This window comes from Brienomyrus brachyistius, chromosome 13 (assembly GCF_023856365.1).
Source record: "Brienomyrus brachyistius isolate T26 chromosome 13, BBRACH_0.4, whole genome shotgun sequence".
NCBI classification, from domain to species: Eukaryota; Metazoa; Chordata; class Actinopteri; order Osteoglossiformes; family Mormyridae; genus Brienomyrus; species Brienomyrus brachyistius.
In genome coordinates this window covers 23,516,689-23,535,550 of record NC_064545.1, presented here as the reverse complement: position 1 = coordinate 23,535,550, position 18,862 = coordinate 23,516,689, and the positions used below count along the sequence as shown (strand labels likewise).

At 47.9% G+C, this 18,862-nt stretch overlaps 1 protein-coding gene across 5 annotated transcripts; it reads right to left on the bottom strand.

Moving 5' to 3' along the window:
- Window positions 1–3,891: 3,891 nt before the first annotated feature.
- Window positions 3,892–18,778, bottom strand: LOC125706386 (F-actin-monooxygenase mical2b-like). 5 transcript variants are annotated; one of them, XM_048973061.1, is made up of 16 exons: window positions 18,530–18,778; window positions 14,098–14,408; window positions 10,796–11,003; window positions 10,162–10,326; window positions 9,260–9,361; window positions 7,765–7,920; window positions 7,466–7,566; window positions 7,027–7,284; window positions 6,786–6,901; window positions 6,428–6,554; window positions 6,179–6,269; window positions 5,759–5,906; window positions 5,163–5,357; window positions 4,597–4,685; window positions 4,158–4,223; window positions 3,892–4,024 (listed from the first exon to the last, which is right to left on the bottom strand). In XM_048973061.1, exons 2-15 carry the CDS (start codon window positions 14,359–14,361, stop codon window positions 4,207–4,209), a joined length of 2,037 nt encoding a protein of 678 aa, XP_048829018.1. In that variant the 5' UTR covers window positions 14,362–14,408; window positions 18,530–18,778; the 3' UTR covers window positions 3,892–4,024; window positions 4,158–4,206. The 5 variants fall into 5 exon arrangements, with proteins under 5 accessions (XP_048829018.1, XP_048829017.1, XP_048829019.1 ...); XM_048973060.1 differs by lacking the exon at window positions 18,530–18,778 and adding an exon at window positions 18,062–18,516; XM_048973062.1 differs by lacking the exon at window positions 18,530–18,778 and adding an exon at window positions 18,062–18,516 and having other exon boundaries at window positions 14,098–14,404.
- Between the last annotated feature and the right edge of the window lie 84 nt (window positions 18,779–18,862).

Genomic DNA, 18,862 nt, shown 5'->3' with positions numbered 1-18,862 from the left:
ACAATGGTCAAGGACACTGACATCTGTGATCTGGTGAGAGTGAGGCTAAGCATGACAGGATGAGGCTTCGCAGGGGGCCAGCCAATGGGAAGGCCAGAGTGACGACGATGTCACTGCTAAAGTCGCCATGGCCTCCATATGTGATGTTTGTTGATCTAAAGTAGATACCATCTCCCTGTTATCTTCAGCTTAAATAACATTGCAGTATACAGCTAAAGTATAATAAAAAAAGAATGCACATTATTTAAATAAACATTTATTTTACGCATAAACATTTTAAATTAAAGAAAAAATTAACAGGGTCTTACTGTAGTCTTATTTACATATACAGACCAGTGGTGGACACACAAAATGTGCAAATCCAGGATCTTCTGATCAATGACACCTGAACACTTCCACATAGATGACAGCATGTATCCATGTGGTCAAAATGCGGAGCAGCTTTGGTATTCGGCAGAGGTCTGGGAGCTGATGGGGGAAGCAGGGATGGCAGTTAAATGTGTTACAGGAGAGGGACAGGCTCTGTCGACAGGCCCAAAGCAAACACAGAGGCGTTAGTATCGCAGCGATGTTCCCCTGAGATTAGAAACTCGGTATGTTTAATACACAAGACCCATGCTACTGCTCTCAGAAATGTGGATTAGCATGAGGTTAGGGGCTAGCAGTTGTAGCACGATGAACCTGGACCGTGTGACAGTGAGCCCAACACCATCCCGCTGTGCTCCCAAGCAGCCGGACACTGCAGGAGACGGGACACGTCCCAAGCAAAATGACAGAATAGAAGAAGATTAAAAGGGAAGAAACGCGAAAGCTGTTGCTGTTCGGTTAGGATTAGCTGTCAGACCCATTTAAATACAGGAGAGCAAATGAAAACAACCCAACGGGAAAAGAAGCAAAGCTAAGAAATCATATAGGAAAATCTCACAATCATGAGGAACGTTTACAGAGACACACAGGAGGTTTCAGGCCATGGAAGAACTTGGGGGCTTGGAAAACCCCTTGACCTAGAAAACACATCCTGTTCTTTATCAGATTACAATGTTTCAGTCCAGTCAGTACGTTGACCGAGGTATGAAGGAACAAGTATATCGTAAACATACACTTATGATGTTCCAATGAAGGCCCATGTTGCGGCTGTTACATTAAAAACCGCTTGGCATCAGTGTCTGGCAACAAAATCATAGCGATGCATACAAGAACCGGGAAACAGGTACGGCCCAGAGCTGGAAGTTCTGCCTGATGTTCTCCATCTCATTACAGAATATCCTCAAATCCCACATGCAGTGTGGGCGTCGCCATTAGGATTCAGCTATTGCCTAAGGGTTACGATTAGCTGTGATGGGTACTTGCTGCCCATAGGAGCTGATGATGTCATCGGTTATTACCGAGGACCCAATGCAGCATGATTACACGCTGCCCTATACTGTGCCTGTGTACATTAAGCACTGTGTGAGAGGAAGAGTGGGGACCTAAATGCAATACTGAAACCCCATCCTGTTTAAGGGGTGCCCCTCACAGCCTCTAGGTGGTGCTGCGCTGCAGTGGCAGGGATTCAGCGTAAGCCTGTGCGAGGACGTCCGCTAGCACGACCAGCAGGGGGACGCCCACGCTCAGCAGCTCGTACAGGAAGGCATAGTCCTCTCTGCGGCCCTCAGGTGGCGATTTGCAGCACACGCCACGCCCCTCACTCGCCAAAGCACCCCGCTGGGGTCACGGAGGAGGGGACACAGGGTCCCTGGAAGAGGGCTGTGCTGGCTGCTTGTGCTACACCCTCCTGGGAACATCTGACCAGGGACATGAGGGGGGGGGGGGGGGGGGGGGGGCAACATCAGATTACAGAGAGACACACAGAGTCACAGTATTTATATAAATTATGGGGACTCCTCATTCATTTCTAAGGGCATAATCCTAATCCCAGCAATGACGACCTTAACCCCCACCCAGCCCAAACCTTAACCATAAGTAACCAAAACGAAATACAAGACTTATGGGATTTTTAGTTTGATTGTTTTGTTTTTATAAAATTGGGTTGAAAAAAAAAAACCTGTTTTATTGCGGGGATTTAAATCACATCATCTGGTTCCTACAATGTAATATATACACAACCCCCCCCCACATCACCTAACAAACTATCCTATTTCTGACAGCTACACCACCATCCTGTTTCGGCTATTAACACACTTCACTTTAAAAGTGGACAGTATCGCTGCACTCTGTACGAGCGTGACTGAGCATCCGGAGTGCGATTACCTTCTGCGGGACGGCCGTCTTCTCTCTTTGGCCACTGTTTGCTTTCTGTTGTGCAAAGTGAGGCTTACAGTAGAACTTGCCTTTGAGACAAAATGGACATCAGACCCCGAGTGCTCTCAGTTTTTATTTAAAAACGACAATGCTCACTGGGTTTGGTATAAAGCGTCTACAACGCAGGCAAGTGATCACCTACATGGCGTTTGCTACCACTCAAACCACACATGCGCCCCCTGTTGGACCCAAGCAGTCACTACATTGTTGAGGGGGCAAAATAACTGTGTGGGACCCCAAAAGCAACAAACTCACCCCTGGAGACCGCTAGACACCCCCCTCCCCTCTTTAACAACCAGCAGTGGCATGTGGTGGACAGCAGGTGGCTCACCTTGCTCCGCGTTGAACATGTGGGCTCCCCAGACGCAGGGCGGAGTTACAGACGGAGCAGCGGAAGCAGTCGCGGTGGAGGAAGAGCGATTCGGCGCCAAGTCGCTCCATGGCGTGAACACGGCGGCTACAGACGCAGCACGTGTCACTCCCCCTCAAGGGGGTGGGCGGGGCTATACGCAAGGAGGTCTGCGGAAGGAGGGTCACGCACAGTTACACACACCTACGCACGTTTACCGCTATGTAAACCCTCACCGACGCCGCCTATGAAAAACTGAGAAGATGTGCTTCTTAAAAAACAGGTGCAAGCAAACAGGCGGACTCTGGCTGATACTTGTATTTAACCAAGACAGGACATTGCTGCCTTAGAAAGGGTGGAACGTAGGGCTACGAGAATGATTCCTGGTCTTAGAGGAATGTCTTATGAGGAGAGGTTTAGCGGAGCTGAATCTGTTTAGCCTCAAGCAAAGGAAACGAAGGGGGGGGGACATGATCCAGGTATATAAGATTCTAACAGGTCTGGATGCAGTTCAGCTAAATAGTTACTTTAGTAATAGTTAAAAAAAAAAACAAGAAATCGTGGTCAAGGGTGGAATTAACGGGAGAACATTTTAAACTGGATTTGAGAAGAACTCCTTTACACAGCGTGTAGTTAGAGTATGGAATAGTCTTCCTGTTAGGGCAGTATAAGCTAAAACCCTGGTTTCCTTTAAAGCAGAGCTAGATAAGAGTTTAAACAACTCTGAGCTATTAGTTGAGTTTTCCACAAAGCTTGATGGGCCGAATGGCCTCCTCCCCTTTGTAAATTTATGTCAGCATAATTAACATTATATTAATATGCATTGTAGAATGGAGTTTAGGTCATAGATATTGTGAGTTTAATAATTCTAAGTAGTGACTTAATACATTGGGCTGCAGATCCTGGACTCCCCACTAGGTGGAGCCTAATTGGCTCCCCTGAAGACCTTCCTGGTATTAATACATTTGCAGGGCCTGATGACAGTGGTTTGCTACAGTGCAGCACATGTATAGCACCAGAGATCCAGTGGGAAAAAAATACTTCGGCCCTAATTGACAATTTGGCAGTATGTCATGCTCATACTGGTCAGACCAGCCCAGAAGGTTGTATGCTTAAAGCCCAACCATAACGTGCACGCCGACCACTGCAGATGTCGTCGTCTAAGCTCCGGCCCAGGCTAGCAGGGACAAAGAGGTTTCCCGACAAACCCGCGGCAGCAGTGGCGACCGCTCTGACCTGCCTCCGGACCAAAGAGCTGGGGGCGTTCTCCTCGAGCCTGGCCTCCAGCTGGGTGGCCATGAACCTGACTTTGTTCTCCTGGAGATCAGCACCCTTGATCCCAGAGGATGACCTCTGAATGGACAAGTTGGTCACCTGGCAGTGAAACACAGCACTCAGCAGCTGCGATAGACCGTACATCACCATAGTCGTTCCCAGGAAAGCTACTACTGTCTCATGTTTGGACCGACATCACTGTACAACACGGGTCTGTTCGGGAGAAACCGACCTCCTCCAAACGAACCCTCCGTCTCCTTTTGTACATGGACTCATTGTCCTCAGACGTCTGCTGCTCCTGAAAGGACAGAGCACTAATTTAAACACATGAATTATTCATCCCCCGCCTGTTTTCTGCCCCTCGCCGATAGAACAGAGGCCTCTTCTCCAGTACTGATCCTTTGTTTCATTCCTGCCCTCCACCACCCTGCATAGATACACTCATTGTTGCCCCCCCCCCCGTGATTAACACTAAAATCCACATTATACTGGCGCAGGCTGCCCTTTGCTGCCCTGCTTGATGACAGAGTCCATTCCAAATGCACCTTCTTGCACTGGAGGCATGGTGCTTTTAAAGCTTTCGTTCACTTTGTGAACGAAATGTCATGTCGTCATGTCAGAAGCAGAAGCAAAATGCCCTTCGAACCCAGGTCTGGGTCATGGGCCGGTACCTTTGGCATTCGCTTCTTCGGCGCCATCTGGATCAAACAGGGACTTTGAAACTTCCTTGCTGTTCTCATCCTTTTCTTTCTGAGGAACTTTAAAAAAAAATAATATAATAATGTGGTCGTTCCCCCCCCCCCCCCCCGCTCAGAGGCAGGCGGAAACATCATCAGCTGGGTATTTAAGAGACGCCAAAGGAACCATGCTGCGGCGAGGACACCATGAAAAGACCGACATTTACTTTTAAATTCTCAGACAAAACTCTGTGGAATGTTTAACTGGAAATACAGATCAAGTGCCTTTAAAAGAATGTATGAATGACCCAGAGTCCAAGCATCACGTAGAGATTGGCGCATTCCCTCTCTCAGCCAATCAGAACTACCTGCTTTCCCCAGCCAGATAGGAGGGCTAACTGGGAGTGTTCTCTACATATGGAATGCAGAGACTGACATGCCTCAGACTTCATAACTGATAGTTACACGCAGTTGGGACGTCACTCTAAATGAACACACGCCCTCGATCCGACAATGGTGCTTATGTTTAGGAAAGAGACTCTCAGTCCCCAGTTTACCCTGAGACAGAAGAGGTGCTCTGGAGCACATCGTAAAGCTGAGACAGGTACATGACCAAGCTGAGCTCGTCCGGCTTCCGGTTGGCCGCCATCTTGGCGCCTGTGGTCAGTGGTGGGATGCCGAACTCGCACTCGGCGACATCAAAGGCTATCTGGTTGTTCTTGGCCGAGTCTTGAGGGTTTAGGGTGCTATACTCCCTGCGGGGGTACCGAGGGGTGAGAGATGAAGGTGTGGTTATGGATTTGCATGTACTAAAATGAGGCTGCTATCGCAACAGTGACGAGATCTAGCTGCGTGGGGGGGGGGGGGGGGGAAGAGGGTGCCAGGCAGCATACATGGCGTGTGGCTCGGTGGGGTAGATGCTGTGTCTGACTGGAAGGTCGCTGGTTCAAATCCCAAGGGTAGCAGAGAGATTTCCTCCCCCTGTGCAAAGTCCCAAATCCTGAATTGCTCAAGATCCTGGCTGCTTGTATGTATGTTACACTGGATAAAAATTCTGCTAAATAAATGTTGATATCTTTTAACAAGGAATGGGGACTAGTGGGGATGGGGTGTACAAGTTAAAGAACAAAGGGGGGGGGGGGGGATCAGTACTTACAAGAGATCGGGCCGGAACCGGTGAATGAGGGCACACAGTGCCAGGCCGCTTGTCCAGGACGTGGCCAGGTCTGAAACGTCCACATGCGGGTAGCCCCGGGTCTGCGTCTGGCACCAGCTCAGCAGCTGCCCGGTCCGGATCTTGGACTCTAGGGGGCAGAACATCCAGCGGGACACCTCGGATCAGAATACACAGCTCCGAGGCCCGCCAAGACCACAGAACAATCATAAATCTACAAGCAAGGAGACCTCAGAGAAACATCTAGCTGGGCTCTGGAGGCTCAGAAGATGCATCCAGCTGAAAACATAAGTCTCCTGGTTATTTTAGTTATGCACTAGCACCCTGAAGAGGAGATAGTCTCAGAAGCAGGACTCCCATGTACCACTGGGTACCGAGAGCGTCAGTCACAGCAGCACTCACCATGCTGAGACTCCTTAACAGACCGGCGCAGTGACTCAGAACGCCGAACATGGCTGGGCTGCAATTCCCCATCGATAAGCAGATGGCGCACCTGCGTCAGGTAGGAGAGAGTTATGTGGGGGAAAGACTGGGACCATCCCAAAACTCACTGGCACGATGAGGAGACGCATGCATATGAGAAATATTTTCACTTTCTCCCCACGTGGAGAAGCGGAGACTGGTGCAGAAGTCCACGTTCCTCAGCCTCACCTGATGTGGCCGGACGAGGGTGGTGCTAAGGTTGGGGTACCGGCTGGCTGGGTCGATGGTGTACTGCTCAAAGTTCTTGGTGATGTTCTCAGGGGTTGTCTGGGGCAGTAACCTGTAAAGACTCTCCCTACAGTACAAACGAAAACATGAGTAGTCAGATTCAACCACAAGGACCACTCACGCTGACCCACAGATAACTAAACACCACGGAACAGAGGCTGAGAGTCTCAGAGCATTGTAATATATGGATTACAAGCTTTTTTTGGTTTTTAAATAGCAGTATTGTGGGACTTTATGCCGCGGTAACTGAAGGCAGTGTAGCCACACGCTCAGCACGTCGTCACATCTTGGCACTGACCTCTCAGCCAGGAGCTCCAGGGGCGGCCGCTCCTCCGCCCAACCTCTCACCATCCAGGCCGTGTCGAAGGCGGCCAGAAAGCCACGGGCACAGCCCGTCCCCATTGGCCAGAAGGGCTGGAGAGAATGAGACAGCCAATCAGAGAGGATGCGTAAAACAGGGCCGCAGAAGCCTGTGCGAAATATCAGTACGGTTGGTTACCATGGTGACCTCGTACACTGGATCGCGACAAAAACCTCACCTCCAGCAGGCTGTCCCCCACCAGCGCCACCAGTAGCCCGCAGCCGCCACTTTGCCGCACCAACGCTGCGTTCTCCGAGGCGTACATGCAGGTGAAGTCGAACATGGCCACGTCGGGCTGCCCGTGGTGGTTGGTGGCGAAGTCCAGCGAGGGCAGCTGGTAGTTGGTCCCGTAGTCGGCGGCTTCGCGGGCGTACGACTGCAGGGCCTCCTGGTCCACGTTCTCCCCGCTCAGGAGCATCTCTGTGTCCATGTAATCCTGGCCAGGAGAGACCAAAATCAGGAGAGGCCGAACTCAGAGGGAGGTTAAATCAGAAGGTCTGCGTGAAGAGATAGAATGACAAGCAAGCAGAGATGGAGAGCAGCAGACACGAGACGTGCAGGCGTCTAGCAGCCCAGATGTCCTGCAAAGCAAAGCGTGCATGTTTGCGCAGACTCACATGTAGGATGACACCCTTATCTAGCAGGCTTTGCTTCTTGGCCGTCATTACAAAGTAGTGGGTGTTATCCTTGTAGTAGACGATGTTCTCCAGGTCGATGCCTGCAGAACAAAAATAAATCAGAACGTTCTTCACATTGAAGCACAGTGGCCAGGGTAAGCGTTCAGGTTAACGTCTCCGCACTGCCCTAAACCACATGCTTAAGAGACAGACAATCGGTACCTGAGGACCAAGCCTGAAAGCCGATCATCTCAGACTGCACCTTACATTAAAAGGTGTCTCTGCTGAAAGAAACTCACCCATTTCATCCTTCAGGTCCAGGAAGAACTTCTGGTTGAAGATGAAGGCCACGCCACTGATCTCCTCCACCTTGGCTTCAGCCGTGGTGTTCCTGTTGATGAAGTTGGCAGTGATGGCGATGGCCAGCTTCCCGCGGAACTCCTTCCTCCTGAAACCTGGAGGTGGGGGGGGAGTGATAGGATTGTTATTAGGCACCAATTTCAAACGGGTTCTCTGACTTCAGGCCCCACGAACGCACATCACATCAGGCTCCTGAATACTCCATCCATCTATCCATTTTCTGTAACCGCTTGTCCTACTCAGGGTCACAAGGGGTCAGGAGTTTATTCCAGAGACTATGGGTGCGAGGCAGGGAACAACCTAGGATGGGGTGCTAACCAGACCAATATAATTATATTCCAAAATTTTTAGGGCCCCTGCCCTTCTGGGGCTCTTGAAATCATGCTAACTACCCCTTTGCGGTGGCCCTGCCCAGAAGATACCGAACTGAAGAGCATATGAAAGACAGGGAGGTGCATTGTTATATGACATAACAGGAAACACTTTTATAAAAAGGTGTTACATCAGCCTGTTGGGAAATTTTAAACTATGTACTAACACAAAGAGAATAAGGAATGCAGGCCAACATTTCTTAGGAAATTTTGCACAAGTTAATTGTATTAAAACTAATAGTCAAACTCTGGACAAGTCTGGATTTACCGGAATTCTCAGAACTTTTCTTCTGAGGCTTATTAACATACTACATGTCTCAAGTTACTCAACAGCGACCTCTACTGTGGAGGTCTGAGCTAAAGGCACATGGAACACCTGTCTAATGTACCGTCAGAAGCTATGGGGGTCATTAAGGCCCTGTTGAGTATTTACACACTTGGGAGTGAATCTGCACAATAATTTCACACCATTATCATACACGACCTCATCCTCAGTTATGGTGTCTCATCTCCTGCCACATGAATCCAACAGGATGCACAAGCTGCTGCACTTCCTAGGCCTTAACAGAGACCCGTTGGGAACCGTCATCTACAGGAAATGGGACACAGATTACTCTCATATCCTCGCTGTTGCTAGTTTGCAGCGCAGGAGAGCTTCTCAGCGTTTCCTCAATGGAGAATGAGCTCCAGAGCGGCTTTCAAAGTCCCTAAAAATCGCTGTAGTCTGTCCCGCTGTTGGGGCGACCTTATCTTCAGGGAAATTTTGCCTCATTTTTCGGACTACAGGCCGCTATGTTTACACCGAGATAGAAGAGCCCCCAGTCCACCTAAATCAGTGCCTCACGGGGGGAAGAACTGCTTCTTCACTGTGGATGTCTTATAGGTACCATGCGGACTTATTAGCTATATGAAAGACTGCAGAAGCTGCCAAATGTGGATTTGGGTGAAATGCTGCATTTCGAAAATCAGAAAGACATGGACACTGGCGCTAATACCGGCCTTTCAACTAAATATGAAAATACATGCGGAAACAGTCAGATGAAGCGGCATTTGGTGGTTTTACCTTCTAGGGTCTCTTTGTGTCCACTGGCCCCCACCAGCACGTCGAAGCTGAAGTCTGACATGCGGTGACCCGCAGGTCGGATTTCTGCCCTCCAGCCAGGCCCTGCAACACCACCAATGAAGGGGTCCTAAGAGAGGTGTGTATTGCCCCCCCCCCCAATGACCCATCAACTACGAAAAGCTATGGGGGGGGCGCCTTAAGATAATCCAGCTCCCACTCATACGATTAAGCCGTGTGCATCTGCCGCACTAGTGCACCTGAACAGGCAGCATGTCTCACTGTGGCTGGCTGGCTGGCTGATCTTATCAGCTCTACCTCGGACCGCCGTTTTCACTTGACACTTGTTTACACAAATCGCCGATTCATATAAACAGTCGCTGTATTTTACCTTATTACACATTACCCATTTTATCTTGTCCAGGTCCTATGGTACATTCTACCTACCTTTTACTTGAAATTTGCTTATCAAATTTCATCGCATTGTGTGAAGTACATTGCAATAAATAACACAAAATACAACCTGGTCCTTTGACGTGTCTTTGTTGTTTTTGATGCTGCTATTAAGACTGAAGCAGACAGTTTTTAATTGTATGTAAAATTCCAATTCCGAATTAAATTTACCCACACTGAAGCGGTAGTCGCCCCCCCCCCAATCATGTGATCAGTCATGCCAGAAGTTGCACCCTGCAGGATGAATCTCAGTATGCATGCTTGACCATACTTGCGTTCTTGTACAGGGGACAGTAAAAGCCGCCAAATATCACCCTATATTGCACCCTCGCCAAATGAAAACAATCCCACGATTCATTGTGTCCCAAGTTCATTCTAGGTGAGCAAGTTAGCAAGACCCTTCTTGCCAAGATCACAAGTACGGCCTTTGCCTTCATGGTACTGAGACTGACCCAGGGTCTCCTCCGAGATTCGCCCACCGCTCCGGGGCCCTGGCTCTCCCTCTTGGTCCAGGTGTTCCGGCGGCTCTCGGAGCCTGATGAACTCCACGTTGACGTGGACCTCCACAGCGACGAGGAGGCACACCTTCAGCAGGATGAGCTGCAGCTGCCGGATGCCTGTCAGGCCAGGACAAAACACCAACCCTAAGACCCAGAACAAACTCAGAGACACATAAGCTCACCTGAACGGGGACTTGCGAGGACTGAACCACACGCAGAAACTGCACCAGCTGATTGTTTCAGATTAGTCAGACCCTTATTAGTACTTTATTTTAAAACTGCAGGTTTTGTTCCTGCTCTTATTCACACACACAGGCAGGGGTGGGTTTGATAATTCGGGGATCATCACTTTAGCACCCTCCACTCCCCTCTCAGATGTCTGCTAATGAGCAGAGCCAACTGGTTAGCAGAACATGTTGCTTCAGCACCTCCTAAAGAATGCATTTACATAATATTTAGCGTAATGACCTTTTGTGGCCAAAAGGAGCAGTGTTTTGAGAGGTGATTAACACCATGCTACAGAGAAGCGGAAAAACATGCAAAGGACAAGCGAGGAGAAGCCCACCGCGGACCCCGAACCACTCACTGATGTGGTCTATTGCTCCAGCGCAGAATTTGCCGTAGAACTTTTTGGCGCCAAGCCCACGCAGGTCATGGATGGTGTAGGGCCACAGGTGCAGTACATTGTTCCTGGAGAAGGTGTCCCTCTTCTCGATCAGCACCACCTTAGCCCCTAGAAATGCCAGCTCGATGGCCGTCCGCAGACCACAAGGGCCTGCACCGATCACCAGGCACTGGGGGAGGGGTGGGGGTGGAGGGGGGGAGTGGGAGAAGCCGAAGACGTCACAATCAGCAGGGGCATTGTTAGATATAAAGCTGTACTGGGGCAAATACCCTCCCCATTACTCAAATCATAAAATTCCTTTCTTGAATGCCTGTTGCGTGTATGAAATGCACTTATAATATAAGCATTATTTCAAAAAAACTTAGTCCTGTCGTGTTTATTACACAATCCTGATTCTTGTTTTGCGTGCAGATTACTGCGTGCGCCACAGTGCTCCGGCTGTGACATGCACACTGTACCGTGCGAGGTGCAGCGCACACACGCATTTTGCATGCCTCAGCTTGAATGTTGGGCTCAATTGCATCACTTTGACATTATGAATTAGAAATAACTCATTATTTTCCCATTATCATCAACCTAAATTAAATTTACTACCAAGTATAGTAGCTTGTTAAAACTCGAACATAAGATTTTTCTGGGGCATGTGCCCCGGTAAAGAGGGTGTAATAACACCCGCAAGTGGGACTCATGCTGCCAGGAGACGGTCATAGGCAAAAAAACCAGACTGCAAAGTCAGTCATGCCCGCCTAGATGTAAACATTACCACATCTGAGCAAGATTACAAGGAACAAGGAAGTATTATTCACAAAGACTGGTGACATAAGAATCAGCTCTAGCAGCAACAATAGAAGTAATGTCTAGAATTTTGTGAATTTCAAGAGTTATTGCGAGTTACTGGATGTTCTGGAACTTAAACAAACTGTAGAAGAGAAGATGCAGCACCAAACCTCTGAGCAACTCAGTTTTCAATCTCACGGCATCAAACATACAAGCTCTGTCACAGCCCACCTGACGAGCTGGATCCTGTTTGAAGGTCAAAACGAGTCGGTAGAAGATGCACATAACCAGCCTTCTCTACTCGATGGGTCAGTAGGGTTTCAGGGTCCAGACAGACACATTGTCTTCCTGGATCTACACAATAACATCCAGGATTTCAGGCCCCTATACTGCAAAATGTATGCATCTCAGGAAGCTAGCAGAATACTGCTGACGTCTGGCAGGTTATGTATTAGCGGGTGTGCCTGAGGGTTGGAGGACAATGCCTAGAGCTATCAGAGCCAGCTGTATGTGTTGATAGGCACCTGCCGTTTAAGCTGTGCTATCTTCCTGGACGGTACCTTCCTGTACGCAGCTAACAGACTGGATTTTGGGTCAAAGTGCTTCTCTTTCCTGTATAGGAGGGGGTTTCAGGCGGCAGGAAGCCCCCAACCCGAGCCTGCTCGGAGAGTGCCGCCTGGCTCACCAAAAACCATGCTGCAAGCAGGGCTGCAACTCATGATTATTTTTATAAATCAAACCGATTCTTTTTTTCTATCATTAGACTAGTGATCATTTGCATTGAATTCGAACCACCGCAGTATAAGCGATGACTTTTTTCGGTATAAAAAGAAGTCAAACTCACTGGATATTTATAGCCCGGCCTTCTTCAGTTTAGTTTCCTTTGCAGTCACCATCGTTTGAAGTTCCATAAGCGAGGCGATAAGCGATGCTTCATGCTGCATATTGCACTCCATTGGAAAGTTAAATATGAACACTATAGTGCTTTTTCAGTAAACAATGAGTCAACAAAAATCCTTGTTGGAGGATTTTCATCACTGATGCCGTCAACCAATCACTGTTGGCCTACCCACAAGCCCATCAGCAGCCAGATGTGTTCCCATGTAGAATGGAGACTTGGTGCAATACTACCAGTGTTTCAGAACCAGCCCAGCGTCTCAATTTCTTCAGTTCACAACTTCTGTTCAAGGAACCCCCAAGTCTCCACGGTCGCCGAGTGAAACCCAAGCAGACCACGGCAACACGTTGCTAACGACTATCGCCACAAAGGAATCGTTAGACCGTAAACTCATTACGAGTTTAACTCTTGTCTACAATTGTCCGCTGAAGGCAGCAGCAGGCGGACCAGTTAGTCTCAGTACAGCATACACATCACAGGTGGATCTGGTCCAGAAAGTATAAATCCAGACCACGATTCTGTTCCAACCAACCAGCTGAGTACTCTGTGACTGTCACTCTTTATACTCAACTGCCTGGTTGAAACAAAATCTTGGTCTGGATTCAGGTTCAGAAAATACAAACTTTCCACCTCTGCACAGCATACATTCAGGCCAATCACAGGACAGGGGCTGAAAAATTTATCTGGAACGCAGCAAGAGCAGCAGGAACCTGCGGAATGTGGCCCTCAGACGGTCCTAAGGCTGCGGGCTAAGTGCAGGTGCCATTTGTCTGCTTTCTATAATGCTGCATTCTGGCTTCTCCAGCCCCAGGAACCACAAATTCATAGAAATCGGAGTTTGAGTGACACGAGAAGCACCTCCATACCAACGCACGCATCTCCTCGGGGTAAGAGCTCCAGTGAACGGCCCAACTAGACACCTCACTCCATCCTTTTTCATTGTGTTTCTACAAGCAACGCATGTAAATATAAAAACATAAGCATTAAACAAGATCACTTTTGCAAGGTCTATTAAACTCACTCACACAGCCAAGGGCTGAAGGCTACATCTAGACTGTCATCTCGCTAGTTTCGTCATCAAACCAACTCTCTAGCTGCGCTACCTAAATGCAGTTGCCAAGTATTTTCCCCTAGATGCAAATATGAACTTTTATGGCATGTGACAAAACAGGTCAGAACGTTTGCGTCTCTCCAGGCACTGGCTTCTTTTAGAAGCAAACTGAGGTCAAACTTGAAACGAAAGCCATAATTATTACAACCCTTCCAGAAGATTCCAGCTAGGGCGTGAAGCAGTGGCTGAAAGGGGAAACCCAGACGTCGCATGGACACGGGCTCGACACAACGTGTCATCATTCCTGCTGGGTCTTCTCAGGGCTGTTCTAGGATTTTTTAAAGGGGTGGCATAAAAGGGACCATAATTTATATGGAGGGGCCCATCCTTATCGTTAGCCAGTGATATACTTTTAACTGGCGAGTTACAGGGGAGGGGCAGTCTAGGGCCTAATCAGCTTTCACCTTATGGCCCCCGCCCCAGGATTTACTCATGGATGCTGTCTGGACTGGTCATGTTTCTCACCCTCCTTCCTACCTTAGTCCCCGCACAAGCGTTCCCTTTCCTGTACTCCTTGTGGGCTGCCCTCTTGTCCAGCTTGCTCCAGAGGGCCCGGGCTTTCCAGGAGGTGACCCCAGCCTTGAGCCTGCTGTAGAAATTCCTGTGGTCCAACGGATCGAGCTGCAGATGTCTGCAGAGGGCGCCAAAGGTCTGCAGGGTGTGGAGGCAGGTGGAGGCTTGGAGGAGCTCCTCGAAGAGTTGCGCCGCCCGGGAGCAGCGTTCCTCCTCCATCTCGCCCATTGCTCCCGCACCTCCTCGGCTACGCTCTGACCTTGGACATATCCTGTCTGATCCAGGGGAGGAACATTGTCAGACATCGGCTCAAACCAATGGGACGTCAACACATGCCACAACGTTAGTGAGGAACACTGAAGCCACAAAGCCCTACGTGAAACAAGAAATGCAGTAGAAGCACAAGCTCCAATGACGGCAAGTCGCTGGTTGAGGAAGAGGGCGTTTACAACCCCTCAAACTGCGCAGTTGCAAGGGGCCCCTGAGGTTTGAGGGGCCCCTACTGACCAGAAATAACCACTACACTGATTTTTTTTGTTTGTTTCCTATTAGGGAAATTCTAAAGTTGAAACTTCTGCTAACCAGCTACAATCTTCTGACTTGCTGTTTATTTAGTTGAGTCAGGGCCCCTAGAAACAACAACATCAACCCCAGGACATTTGCTGAAGCCTCCCCACCCATGACAAAGTCTCATAATAATTGTGTGGCAGGGTATGTGTAATGCACACAACTCACACATTTATTCATAATCATTTTTATTGCTACCATCACTGAGTCCCCCATATTTAGTAAGGGCTATAAAAACAAACCAACGACGATCTCACACAAATTTAAACTCGCTTGCCCCTGATGCTTTGAATGGGGGACCCCAGCTACCTTAGACCAGTAACGCCGTCATTGGCAGGCATCGTGATAAAGATACCCAGGTTCTCCCATGTCATAAAAGCATGATTACTAGGCCACAGTCCTCTCTGACTCAATCCCACATCACAGCCAAGAGCAGCTGGGTCTAAGCCCAGATGTCCATGTTTGGTCATGAAGCAAACAGTAGACAGAAAAAGAGCAATTTCAGTAGCAGCACTGCTAGCTTTGCTGCTAACTGAGGGACAAAAGCAACACGATGCCAACCACATCGGTATCGCAAGAGGTCTTGACACCATCCACAAGCGTCGCAAGTGAGCCAAGTTCAATCCAGAACAGACTAACTTCTGACCAAAGACAGCAGTTGGACCCTTACAGCATGACAAAAAAATGTTTAAAGGATGAAACAGGTATTAAAAATAATAAAACAGACCTGCCCAAGTTTCATTTCATATAAACTAGAAAAATACTGCGTTGGAATGTCAGCATTTAAGCTGAATATTTAAAAAAAAAAAAAAAAAGATGAAATCAGTTGCACAACAAATAATAAATTTTTTATTTTTTTTTTAAGTTTTGCCCAAACAAGAGAATTATGAATTCTGATCAGGCAAGAAGAGAGCAGAATATAAATCAGTCTGTTTTGTCAGGGCAAAAATGATTAACAGCTTGGTCGAGACCCATTTCATAAAGACCCAGTCATATGGACACCTCAGCCCACAAGTATTTCAAAAGCTGCAAATAAGGGTTGACCACAACTCTATGCCTGTCTATTGATTCAACCAGGAGGGCTGGACGACTCCGGTTTGTATTACACATTTGGCAAACGTAAAGCTTTAATTGTAGAAATGATTGCATGATTTCTCTTAACATTATCATCGGGAAACGTGGTAAACAGTCAGTCAGTAAGAAACATTCAGCCTGGATCCAACACCCACTGTTGTAAGCGCCAGGGAAATCACCACGGCGCCCGCAATATTTCATCTGCTCCAGCAGCTTTCCACTCTATAAGTCATCAAGTTGTCTCGTTCCCTCTGAAATATACAGATGTCGTTTAAATAAAAATACGCCCGAATTAGGCATAAGTGACTGCTGTCCATACACTACGCAGTCACGGTGTGCGGGTGTGACCTCGCGTGTCACAGCGACAATGAGTCTGTGTGTGTGCCCTCCGATGGGGGCAGCTCTGCTTTCCCTTTTCAGCGCTTTATCTCATTTATTTTGCCCCCTCAGCTAAACAGTGCCATTACTGTCACCCACAATGCACTCTGCTCTGCGCTCCATGGCCAAACAGCCGCCGAGTTCTCCCGCAGTCTCTCTCTCGCAAGTGTCAGCTGATTCTGGAAGCCTGGAAACATGCATATTAAACGACACCGTGAGAGACGAGGGAGCAAAACAAAAAAGGGCATTCTCTGCACGTTAATTTAAAAAAAACACACTCGTGTAAGTGTTTTATAAAGAAGGGCCAGACATCTGTGGAACACCAGACAAGCAGCCTGCCCAGTACAAGAACCCGAGAAACAACTGCAGCAAAGGTGGGCTTAGGAAATTCCAGAGGAAATTCCAGAAGGATGGAAAGGAGAATGTGGTTATAGCCAAAAACATAAATAAATAACCGGAACGCACTGTTTGTCCAACTCCGACCAGGCGGATCTTAGCACACCACGCTCTGGCAGTGTGTTCCAGCTGGAAACAGTGGTATGATGAGCAATGCCAAACCCTGCTAGCTCGCACGCCCTGGTCACATGACCACCAGAATATCCGTGCTTGGGTGACCTACGCCAGTCTATGAGCGCCACTCATTCATTGTTGGCTCTTCTCACACACTACTCCTTCTGTTTGGCACATTCAGTGGGTTGTGGTAGTCCCCAATTTGCCCCACACAAGCCACCTCACACACAAGCTCAAACCACATGATCCCCCAAACCAGGAATACACCATTAGATCGTTAGCATCATTGCTAACATCACCTCCAAGAAAGACATACATATCCCTTCAAGCAGTCAGCATCAAAGATAATATCTCTAACAAGCAAGACATAATTTAACTTCTTGGCATCACGGTAAACGCCACCTTTGAGAAGATCATGGAGGCATAGGGGCACCTGTCAGCACAACGCGCTCTCACATAGACTGGGGAGACCCGTACAACACAGAAGACAGAGGCCGAGAGGGATTACACGTTCTGAAAGGGCATCCACCCCTATCGTAAATCCAGTCAGAAAAGTTTCTGCACAGAGCAGAGGACCAACAGAATAGATGTGCTAAAAAAAAAAAAAAAAAAAAAACCTTGCAAATTGTTATTACAATAAATCACGTTAATAATACATAACTGACACGTTTGTGTTACAAACTATAGACACATGCACCAACTCGACTGAGGAATTATCCGCTGCTGCCTCCGAGGTTTCATTTGTACTCCATTGGCTGAAAACACAAATAACTACATTATATCCACTTTTACTTGTGATTCATCCAAAAGCTTCTTACGATAGACTGACAATAAGGCAGTCCAGCTCAGTGGTCGGCAGTTCGCCGTAAATCCCGTATCCATACTTTCCCTTCTCTACCATACCCACGTTATTCGGGTGATTGTTCAGTTACTATCAACCGATTGCTTTAAAACCACTTCTGTCTCCCAACTGTGACAATTAAAGACCTTAAATGACCAAATCCCCGTTCAGACCATGTTTTACGATTGATAAGAGCGAATACAAATTTACATCCCACACAGATCGGATCAAGTGTTTTAGTATTCAATAAGTGGCGCCAACTGAGCATATTAAGAATATAATAAACTCTGTTAAAGTTCATGTATGCAAAACTATCGCGTTTTATTGAACTTAGCTTAAATTGGAAGTTTGGGGCAAATCAGCCCCGCATGAACATGAAAAGTGCTGGCCATTTTAAACTTAATTTAGGGGTGATGGTTCACAAACGCACCAGTCGATTCCTTACTAACAGGCGCAGGCTGACGTTCCTAAAGGTGTCAAGCATGATTTTGCGTCTTGATGAAGAGCAAGATCATTAATATTACCCAAAACGCAGAAAACCGGAGTCACCTTACTCACCTTATTCTCCAGAATAAATAAATGCTTCTGAGGATCTCCAGTGTCCTTCAAACGAGATGTTCCTCAGACCCTTACCGGGACTGACGGACTGCTCCCGCCGAACGTCCGACTCCCTTTGAAAGGCGGCGCTCCGGGAAGCGCCTGTCCAATCGCGAAATAACAGCCTGCGCCTGGTACAACTATCGCGGCTTTCACAGAGCACCAGTTTGGTGACCTTAACCAACATGTATATCATCAGTCACAGAAGTTTTTTTTGGTGACGAGATCAATCACTTTCAATTGATCATTTCAATTAATTGCATAAGACGCAGTAATTCATCATTCATTGGGCTAATAAAAGGCAAGTGAACGTGTTACAAACCAGCAGGGTTGAGATTTAAGTTTCTGAAATGTGTAAATAAAACTTTTGTTTTTGGACCAGAAACGCACAGCGAGTTGCGGAAGCTGACTGTGCAGTTAATCACTCACCTACGCTATCGCTGTGTCTGAAATATCATCAGACCGCATTGTCTTCATGATGGGATTATTTTCTCCAAGCAGAGGAGACAATTAAGGCTGTTGATGACTGAATCTTCATCGCTACAACAGCGTTTCTGGGGTTATAGTCCGGCAAATCACGTACAAAAGTCTGCTACGCCCTCTAGTGGTAACCGGGGGTTTGAACAAAAATATGAAGTAGCATCGCTGAGACGATGCTGTAGCCTGTTTTTAATAGTCTAATTAAACTTCGTTATACGTTTAAAAAATCCGTCCATTTAACCTGGTCAGATCCTGGTAGGGTGACAGGAAGCTATCCTGAAC